The sequence below is a fragment of the Theobroma cacao genome, chromosome 2 (genome assembly GCF_000208745.1).
Source record: "Theobroma cacao cultivar B97-61/B2 chromosome 2, Criollo_cocoa_genome_V2, whole genome shotgun sequence".
Classification (NCBI taxonomy): domain Eukaryota; kingdom Viridiplantae; phylum Streptophyta; class Magnoliopsida; order Malvales; family Malvaceae; genus Theobroma; species Theobroma cacao.
The window spans coordinates 11,220,386-11,230,541 of NC_030851.1; the positions used below are offsets into that span (position 1 = coordinate 11,220,386).

General features: G+C 36.2%; 2 protein-coding genes across 3 annotated transcripts; both read left to right on the forward strand.

The window, feature by feature from the left end:
• LOC18608743 (non-specific lipid-transfer protein 13) lies at nucleotides 1,365–1,805 on the forward strand. The gene is made up of 2 exons (XM_018114893.1): nucleotides 1,365–1,705; nucleotides 1,799–1,805. Exons 1-2 carry the CDS (start codon nucleotides 1,365–1,367, stop codon nucleotides 1,803–1,805), a joined length of 348 nt encoding a protein of 115 aa, XP_017970382.1.
• LOC18608744 (probable protein phosphatase 2C 58) lies at nucleotides 4,813–8,461 on the forward strand. Of its 2 annotated transcripts, XM_018116561.1 has the most exons (6): nucleotides 4,813–4,831; nucleotides 5,011–5,068; nucleotides 6,854–7,102; nucleotides 7,234–7,510; nucleotides 7,822–7,976; nucleotides 8,125–8,461. In XM_018116561.1, exons 2-6 carry the CDS (start codon nucleotides 5,036–5,038, stop codon nucleotides 8,260–8,262), a joined length of 852 nt encoding a protein of 283 aa, XP_017972050.1. In that variant the 5' UTR covers nucleotides 4,813–4,831; nucleotides 5,011–5,035; the 3' UTR covers nucleotides 8,263–8,461. The 2 variants fall into 2 exon arrangements, with proteins under 2 accessions (XP_017972050.1, XP_017972049.1); XM_018116560.1 differs by lacking the exon at nucleotides 4,813–4,831 and having other exon boundaries at nucleotides 4,913–5,068.

Consider the following 10,156-nt stretch of genomic DNA (forward strand, 5'->3'; position numbering starts at 1 on the left):
GGGCAATATAGGAGATTAATAGGCAGATTGTTATACCTTACCAGTACCCACCCTGATATTAGCTTTGCGTGTACTATGATACCTGAAAGGAGCACTAGGTCAAGGCTTGTTATTTCCTAGTCATAATCAATTGACATTTCGAGCCTATTGTGATGTAGACTGGGTAGGTTGTCCAACAACACGAAAATCAACTACTGAGTAAATCATTATTCTTGGTTCGTTACCCATTTCGTAGAGATCCAAGAAACAATCAATAGTCTCTCGATCATTCTCAAAAGCATAAGATAGAGCCATGGCTACTACGGCAAGTGAGATTGTATGGCTTCTTAGGTTATTGGCTGATCTGTGCATTTCTTATCCAACACCAGTCCCACTCTTTTGTGATAATTAGGTTGCAATTCATATTGCAGCAAATCTGGTCTTTCATGAATGCATTAAACATATTGAAATAGATTGTCACTTTATCGAACAGCACATTCAATCAAAGATTCTTATTCCAAGGCTAATTTCAACACGTTTTCAGTTGGTTGACATTTCACCAAAGCTCTTGGACGAAATTGCTTTCATGATCTGTTGGCCAAGTTGGGCATTACAAATTTGCATGCTCCAACTTGAGGGAGAGTAATGAAGGAGGTTTGACTTGAGATTTTATTCTCCCTAATTGCAGACAATAACCATGGACAACTTGATTACAATTAACTCCTAATTTCTTAGTCTATGTCATAACTAATGCCTTCACTTTAGGCAGCCATTCATTGTAAATATTTCTTTCCTTTGTATTACCATCACAAATTGTATTTAAATACTGTATGCCTTGTCAATAAAATACAAGACAGAGTATTCAAATTCTTCAACTTTAACAGGTAGTTGGCCTTGAGAGATTTTTCCAACTTAAAAAAAAATAAAAAATCAAGGCTGGAGGCAGTATGATCGGTAGTTAAGAGTGCAATTCAGACTTTCTCTATAAAGGTAAGGATTGTGGCACCGGTTATTATGCTCTGCTTCGGCCATATAACATATTATCTTACACTTTCAAGCCTAGAAGTCATCTTTACTGAATCATGTACATCATGCCTAGGTACATCTTGGTAAATCTGATGAATTTTATAAAATTCTCCAATTCAGCACAAACGACAGTTTTTCAAGGAAGTCCCGACGATTATCAGTACTTCATGGAGCATGACATTTACCTGTTACAAACTACTTATAAGCCAATCACTAAACCCGCTAGTAAATAATGTGCTGTAAGGTAAGGTACAGTGAGAATCTGACATGAATAAACAGAGCTTAAGTTTCGTAACCCTTACTGTATAATCCGATCTGCTCAATAGAACATCCCTTGATTCTTAACGTTTGAACTAGCAATGTCTCGTCTTCTTGCGTGTATAACATTTTTTGTCCTGATTTTTGGATCAGCTGTTACCGGAGAGTCCAACAACTGCTCAAAAGGAGCAAATTACTTCTTTCCATGCATAAATTATGTAGGCGGATTTTCACCTAAACCAGCTAAAGATTGTTGCAGTGGCCTTGAAGAACTCAATAAAATGGCAAAGGAAAAGGAGGGTCCTGAAAACATATGTCAGTGCATTGAAGACATGGCTTATGTAACGAACGTCCCATTCATTGCTTCTCGCGTCCAGTCTCTTCCTGAAGACTGTCATATTCACTTAAGCTTCCCAATTTCTATTAGCATGAATTGTTCCAGGTAACAACGGCCACCTCACTTACCCTCCTTTCCTTTGCTAACTCTCTGTCTGTTTAAGTAATCACAATTGAAAGAGTTGCTGTCATTCTGCAGGGTTTGATGTTGAGAAGATTTATGCAATGAAGAAGACCTCGATTGAGAAGGGAGATGTCATTAAGTGGTGCTTATAATTAAGAATGAGTCAGCTCTGTCCGAAAACAATATGCGTCTGTTAGGTTGAGCATGGTACCTTACTCAGTTACAAATACAGTAATACAGTAATTAGGTTGAGCATGGTGCCTTACTTTAGTCTCTCATTTTGCTTCAATTTTTCTACGAACAAATTCAACCTGATGTTATACAAGTATTGCACAAGGCCAACGTCAAGGAATCAAAACCCTACGCTCAGAAGTCATGTTTTCTTCATCTTTGTATCATCCTTTTATGTTAAAGTTTGATTCTGTTTGGCGTGAGGGAATAAAAAAGACTACTTAGACTAGCATTTCTCATCAATTAATTAAAATATTTAAGAACTTTGAGACGAAAGCGGCCTATCATTAGACCAATTCAGTTCGGCCCAATAGCAATGAAAGAAGGAAAGTAGGAAAGAGGCGGGGCTTTCATATATATTAATCTAGATCTTGCAGCTAATCAGGGGATGATTTGCTTATCTGATATAGAAGCATTTCTTGTAATTAGATTGTGCATAATCGAGATTAATACAAATTCTCTCAATTCAATCCCCATTTCTTGCTTCTGAAATGGTATTTTACATAGAACATACTATTATAGACTCCAAATTTAATCAGAGGTATGCATTTTGGCTCTCCATGTTTAATTCCATGTTGTTGAACCTTGTTGCTTTTAATATTCAACTGACAACTTTGGGAAAATTTTTTTAAACAAGGTAGCAAGACATTGATTTATGGAATAACCAGGTTCAACTTTAAATGGATTGTTCATGTTGCATAATTAGGCATTTGCACAGTCGTCAAGCTAAGTTAGATTAGCAAATGACCATGCTAGCCACGTGAGAAGGCAGTTCATGCTTCTTTATTACTGATATATCCACAAATTGTAGCAAACAGGGTCTCGAGCCATTGTGGCTCCGCAAAATTTCCATTGGTTAAGGTGCTCTGCTTCAATTAACAAAGCTAAGATTTCTATGATCTGTTATATCTGCTCACCAGAATGTAAACCATATGTATTTGCCATCCATCAGGAAGTAATCAATTATTGATGTTTCAAAACCTTTTTAAGATGAAAAAATTGCTGCATGATCTGTTTGACTAGAACCAGCAATCTTTACTTTTCCATGTGCGCGATATTGGATATGGAAGTTTTAAGTTTTGACGGTACCTAATATTCCAACCCACAGTCCAGCTTGGACACCAAATCAGGAAATGTGCAATTGAAAGTTGAAACCTTCACGTGAAAAATTTTTCCCAAAATTGAGCTTTCTTGAATTCTTTCCAGAGGAGCAATTTTGCCTGAGCCATTGATGCTTGCCCTTGGCTGCTTCAATATAAACTTGTTTCCCAAAAGAAAATGGATTGGTATTGCTTTATGACCTGCTCCAAATGATTACAAACAAGAAAAACAATCTTTTTTTGGTACAAAAACAAGCTAATCTTTGATTGCTTGCAAGAAACTGCTAGCCACAAGGAGAAAATCCCAGCTTAATCAGTAAACGAACTAGTCTATATATGGTTCAGATGAAAGAATCCTTGTATATGCACATTAAAACTATATTAAATGTCTGCGTCATAGTCTGGACTTTGGAGAGACATCCACATCAACTAAATTTATATTAAAAAGAAAAAGGAACTAGTACCATGCTCTTTGCAAAATAAAACATTAACCCTAGTCTTCATATTCACAGTAAACTCAATAATTATAATAGTATTATACTATATCAAAACCAGAAAAGCAATAAAAGCATGCATGCATATGTATATGTAGGATCAACTGTGTTTTGTTGGATTGGACGTATCTGTGGGCATATCATTTAGTTGAAAATGACATCACTAGTCCATTTGTTGTGGCATGATCTCAAAGCACGATCGCTGCGTCTGAATTGTATCATTCCAAAGTGATGATTTTCATTCCCCGTGCATGTACAGGCTGCCTGGGCCTGCCTTACGTCTCCTTTTGTTTTAATTTTATGTCCAAGTAGCAAACCCTTTCTTCCTTATTCCCTCCATTTCACTGACCTTTTCTTAAATAGAACTAACTCTTTGTTCCTACCTTAATAAAAATTTTGCAACTCAAATTCAAAATTTCCAACTTTTCAATCACTCCCTGCGAACTCAAGTGACATTAAACTTTGACGTAATTGAATATTGTGCTATTTTTTTTCAATACTTTTGCGTGCAATTCAAAATACTTAATGCAAACATAAAAAAAAAAAAAATTAATGTTTATATCATGTGTTTCACTTTGAAAAGAAATGGAATAAGTTCTGAATTTATAAATTAAAGCTTTTTTAAGATTTAAAGTGTGAACTTATGACAAGTGATATCAAAATTTACTTAATTTTCGTTAATATAAAATTTTCGATAAGAAGTGAAAGGGTTTATACAACAAAATGTCTCGAATTTTATATTAAAAAGAGAAAAACAAATTTTTAATTTGTAAACAAAAACTTTATATATTTTTTTAGAGTCGAAAGTTTGAAAACGTGACATTTATCCCTAACAATAAATTTGAGAAAACAAAGGCACCAAACTGAAAGACCTTCCTCAATTAATTTGGGATGGGAAAAGGAAAGGGATATGTTTTCTAAACAATAAAGAAAAGAAAAAAGATGAAAGGAGAAGTATAAATAAAGGGGCAAACCACTTGCCCCAAACTGACCAAGTTTGACTAGACCCTCTCAAACACGAAAGCTTTCCAATAAAACCTGAAAACGTTTCAAGAAAAGAGAATTGAGATCCAGCTACCAGCTAGAATACATATTTACATTTTTCTACGGAAACTAAAGCCCAACAATGACGGGGCAGACAGCGAGGTAGCCGAGAATAAGAAAGCAGAGAAAAGAAAAATCAATTTAATATTAAAAAGTAGAAATTAAATATGTCAAGAAAAGTCGTCGGCAAGAACGCGTTCATTTCAAAACACGCGGGGGCCGAAATGCTAAACTCACACGTAGGTCACTTATTCACCGGTCAACTCTCCTCCCTCCCTCTTTATATAACTGCTTTTTTTTTTTCTCTCTCTCTCCGAAGCTTTTCTTTTTCTGAATCAATTCCTGATCTTCTGTTTTTTTCTAGTTTTTTTTATTTGAAATTTCAGTGTAAAAAAAAAAAATTTTTTTGGTGCTGTAGTGCGGTGAAATAAAACAGCAACACCATGCATGGAAAAGAGATTCTTCACAAAATGAAGGTCAGTGGAAACTTGAAAATTATAGCTTTTTTCCCTTAATCTTTGATGTAATGGTTTTTTAAATGGGTTTCGTTTCCTTTGACTTGTTGCTGTGTTTTTGCTTTTTATCCTGCATTTGGTGTAAGAGTTAATGCATAAAAGCAGAGTATCCTTTTTGGTGTTGCAGTAGTTGTTCTTTATTGACTAATGAGTTCAAGATTGTAATCTTAATGGGTTTTTTTTTTTTGATAAGTTGGGGCAATAGCTGAATTGGGTTATGCTCAATTTCAAAGGATTGTTCTTACATTAAATATTTTTTTTTAAATTAAATCCTAAGCAAACTTAGAAAAAAAAAAACTGTATGAGCTGTTTTTGGATTGAAAACGAGATTGGTGCCTAAAAATGTTGTGTATTGATAAGTAATAGTGCGAAAGTTTCTTCTTGACATGGGAAATGCTCAATTTCATTATAATTGTAGATTGAAAGTAAAGGGATTAAGTAAATTTGGCATTCTAAGGAGGATTGTTCATTTTTGTTTGGATCATATCATCAAAGTTGTTGCAAGTCGTAGGATGCTGTAGCTTGAGTATATTGTATGTTTATCAAGATGGTAGTGAATCAAAACAAGCTAATGAGAGTAATAAATCTCCAATAACTGTGATGGAACCATCATTGGTGGAACCCTCAATATTGCCCTTGGCATGGAAGACATTTGCCATCTTATATGAAAACCTTTTCACTGCTGCTCTTTCTGTTATGAAGGAAACTGCTGCCTGAGAGAAATCTATTGTTGGCTTTTGTGAAATGCTCATATATGCATATGACACGTGTGTGTGTGTAATCCTAGGCCAATCAAATGATCCAGGATCCAAGTCCAGCCATTTTCAGTTCCTAGTGACACTTGGATTGGATAAAACATTTAACCTTCCTTTGTCTCGTGCTCAGCCACAAGACTAGTATCTTTTTGTTACATCTGTCATGCAAATTAGTTAATGGCATCTGAAACTCAATCTAGCACTTTTTCTTGAGCTTCTTTATGTTCCTCCATATCCAAGGGGAGACATTTGTTTTTGTTTCTTGAAAGTGGGATCTACTTTAATTATTACCTGCAATCTTGTTCTCCCATTATGCTTCTCTGGATGGAAATGTCCATGCTGCTCGCAAATAATTTATTGCTTAATCTATGTTGTGAACAAGGTACAGAGTTTTCCTTTCATGTGTAAACCAAAAATATCTAGCGTGACAACAGTAAGATTGTACCATAAATTTGCTGATTAGTTTATTTTGGTCCTGAATCAACCAGACTGATATTAGTCATAAATACATAGTAGTGAATCTGAACTTTTTGTTTTTATTTTTTGATTTTACAATATTGTCTTATTGTTGCATTATGTCTTCTGTGAAAGAAGGCTTATCAATCCAGATGATTCCTTGCTTAGTTTCTAAGAGACCATTTTGGATTCATGGAATTTATGGCACTAGAGCACAGTCATATTGTAGAAGAATAGAATATATTTTTTGTTCAAATTAAATTACATACAAAATTAAGAGCTGAAGATATGGTGAAATAAATTGGCACTTGCAATGAAAGCTTGACTTACTTGAAATCAAATCTTGACGTGTCAAGTCTCCAAGCATAGTTAAATCTTGACCGGACGTCTCATCTTTGTCTTGGTTTAGATTAATGCATGGTAAAATCTGTAACAGATCATTGTGAGTGGAATTCCTAGCCTGAAGTTTCCTTTTAAAGAACTGTGTTCAGGTAAAAGTTTTTTATGTGGTTTAACTGGGTTGTGTTCTTTTCAGTTGAAGGCTGGGCTATTTTCATCTGGGGCTGACACAGGGAAAGGGAAAAGCAAAATGTCAAAGCACATTACGCACGGTTTTCATTGCATGAAGGGAAAATCAAATCATGACATGGAAGATTACGTAGTTTCTGAATTTAAGAAAAAAGATGATAGTGAGTTAGGTTTATTTGCAATCTTTGATGGACATTTGGGCCATGATGTTGCAAAGTACTTGCAAGTGCATCTGTTTGATAACATCTTGAAAGAGGTAGACATTAGTTTGATGCCCAACATATGATTCTTTTGCAGCCCTTAGATTTATTACTTCTTTCTGCAATTTTCTAGCTATTTAAATCCACAGGATCCCCTATTTAATGTGTGTTTCTTAATCATAAGCAGCATGACTTTTGGACCGAAATGGAGGATGCAATAAGAAGAGCTTATCACTCAACGGATGCTGAAATATTGGATAAAGCAAGGCTTCTAGGAAGAGGAGGGTCAACAGCTGTGACAGCAATACTTATCAACGGTCAGAAACTGGTAGTAGCAAATGTAGGAGATTCTCGGGCAGTTATATGCAAGAATGGTGTGGCAGAACAACTATCAGTTGATCATGAGCCAAGCAAGGAGAAGAGAATGATTGAGAGCCGTGGCGGTTTTGTATCTAACCTTCCAGGTAGCTAGAACTGTATAATAGCGTTTCCACTTTCACATGCAAAAGAAAGTTAATTTTGATGGCTTGAAGTTTCTGGTGCATGTTTTGTTAGACACGTAACAAAGAAAACTACAGAATGTAACTACTAATTGGACTTGGGGATAATCTATCCTGCTTAAACATTGCTTTTATTATTGCAAAATGGGAAATTTTAATTAAAGTAATATATCAACTATCAGGTGTTGTTAAACGTATTATATGCTATATGAACTCCAACTGGCTTGTCCGGTATCTGGAAATTGGAAATAACATGTATTATCTGATGCTCACAGGGGATGTTCCACGTGTTGATGGGCAGCTGGCTGTAGCAAGGGCATTTGGTGATAAGAGTTTGAAGTTACACCTTAGCTCAGAACCTGACGTGACAGCGGTGCCGATTGGTGATGATGTAGAGTTCATTATTCTGGCCAGTGATGGGATATGGAAGGTTATCTGCTTTTCAATTCTAGTTTCCCTATAAGGGAATCAGAGTTACTTAACTGCTTGTTCTTTATTTTCAACTCTTAATTTGTCTTATTCAAGTTTTAATGTAATTGAGTTTCTAAATTTCTCATCTTTATCCAATATCTCGGCAGGTAATGTCAAACCAAGAAGCAGTGGACACTATCAAAAACATAAAGGATGCTCAATCAGCAGCAAAGCTCTTGATAGAGGCAGCAGTTTCTAAGAAGAGCAAAGATGACATCTCTTGCATTGTTGTAAGGTTCCATTGAGATTTCTTTGGATAAGTACCATACTTCTCCCCAATTAAATGGAGAAAATTAATAGCTGAATATGTGTATACCATGCAAAGTTTTTTGCCCTCTATATAGCCTTGGTGATTGTTTAAGTCTGCTACAAAACTGTTGCATGTAAAATTAACCGAAGATTTTAGAAATGATTACTTAAATTGCCTGAATTTCATTTTGATTTCTTAATGATTCTCATAGTGGGATGCTGCCCTGATTTCAATGCTGTGGGGAAATAGGATCATCCATGCACTGAATTTGATCACTTTTCTTGAACTGCTGTTCAAGACTTATCAAAATTGTAGGATATGGATAAAATATGAGATAATTCTGAAGGCATTGTATAATCTATTTTACTTTGGCAACGTTTTTCAAATGGGTTTGTGCAAATTCCGTGGAAGCCTTATATAATAGGTGCATGGTTCAATGCTACACCTTTCTTCAAGGTCCCCGTTGGTTGATTTAGCTATTAAGAGCTTGAGAGCTGTTTGGACGATCCAAGGATAAGGCTGATAAGTCGAACACTTCACTTTCAAAGAGTTATTTAGTTAACTGGATTTGCTACTCAAGCCTTCCCTACAAAAGACCCCATATCTACCAAAACAAAATAAAAGATATAGGACTTGTGGTATTTGTATACATGTATTCCTAGTCTCTTATATATAGTCTATATACATAATAGCTAAAATTCTATCAGGCAGAGGCAGGGAGTACTGAAAATTCTCAGATGTGTTGGGCACTTGACATTTACTCAGCAGTATCAGCTTAGGTTAAATTTAGGCAAATCTATACTTTCTGAACGCTTAACAGACCCGTCAGAGTTTTGTTAAGGATGCTGACAATTATGTGATGGCGTCCATGTCCAAGATTCATCTTATCTCGTCACTTTTTATGCAATTATCAAGTAGCAAAAATTATCCTTCTCTGGGCAATCTGTGGAGCTGCTTCTTGCCTGGACCCTGGAATAGCAAAAGAGACAGTTAAATGACAGACATCCTGAGAATTGTAGACTATGGCACGGCTGGTCTAATTGCCAGATTTGGGCCTGGCCCTTGTCTTAGCTTCAAAACCGGTGACCAGATTTCTGGTCCGAGAAACTCCTGGTCTATAATAGGAGAAATGCCCAATTAAATATTGTAATGTTCACCATATCTTCAAGTTAAAAGCATACAAGGAAATAGAACATGTCTTTGACGGGTTAAATGTATCCGAGTATCTTTCTTTTCAGAGGAATATAAGAGGCCTTTTGCGCTGCCATAAAGCTTTCTATTATGCCTCTTTGTTTTGATTGAGAAGGAGAATATTTGAGTCCAAAACGTAGGACTTTCTGGGCTCTAGATCGATTTACATCACCACCCAGCAATAAAAAGTAAAGCCTCGGTCTCAAACTTCAATGCCTGTGCGCTTGCTTTTTTCCGCTGAATATAAAAAAGGGGTTTTAAGGGATATTTATCTCTGGAAAGCTAAACTTGAGATCTGTACCAAACTAACCATAAATTCTCCACCTCATGGTTGCACGACTACAAGGCAAGACACATGGTCCATCAATGACAAGTGTAGATAACAAAAAGGCAGTAAGGGGTTAAATTTCAAGGTAATTCAATTAATGCCACTTGTTAGGCTCTTCGATCCCAAAATTCCAAAACCATCACGATCATGTCAGCTCATCAAAACCCCCAAAAAACGTGAAATCCAAAGCCCTCTCAGATTTCTCAATACTAAGCGAGCACATAGCAAGATCTTGCGTGCTGTGCATTGTGAAGCTGCCACATACGCCTTTTTGCATGCTGATCCCTAATGCTATGCAGCCACGCATCTCCTGACCCATACCTTTACCTCCATCCTTGTCACTCCCCTCCACCCCCCCCCCCCCCCCCCC

Coding starts and splice junctions, on each gene's coding strand:
- LOC18608744 (XM_018116561.1), top strand. CDS start 5,036: ATGCATGGAAAAGAGATTCTTCACAAAATGAAG. Junction 7,103..7,233: donor TTGATAACATCTTGAAAGAG/GTAGACATTAGT, acceptor AATCATAAGCAG/CATGACTTTTGGACCGAAAT. Junction 7,511..7,821: donor TTTTGTATCTAACCTTCCAG/GTAGCTAGAACT, acceptor TGATGCTCACAG/GGGATGTTCCACGTGTTGAT.
- LOC18608743 (XM_018114893.1), top strand. CDS start 1,365: ATGTCTCGTCTTCTTGCGTGTATAACATTTTTTGTCCTGATTTTTGGA.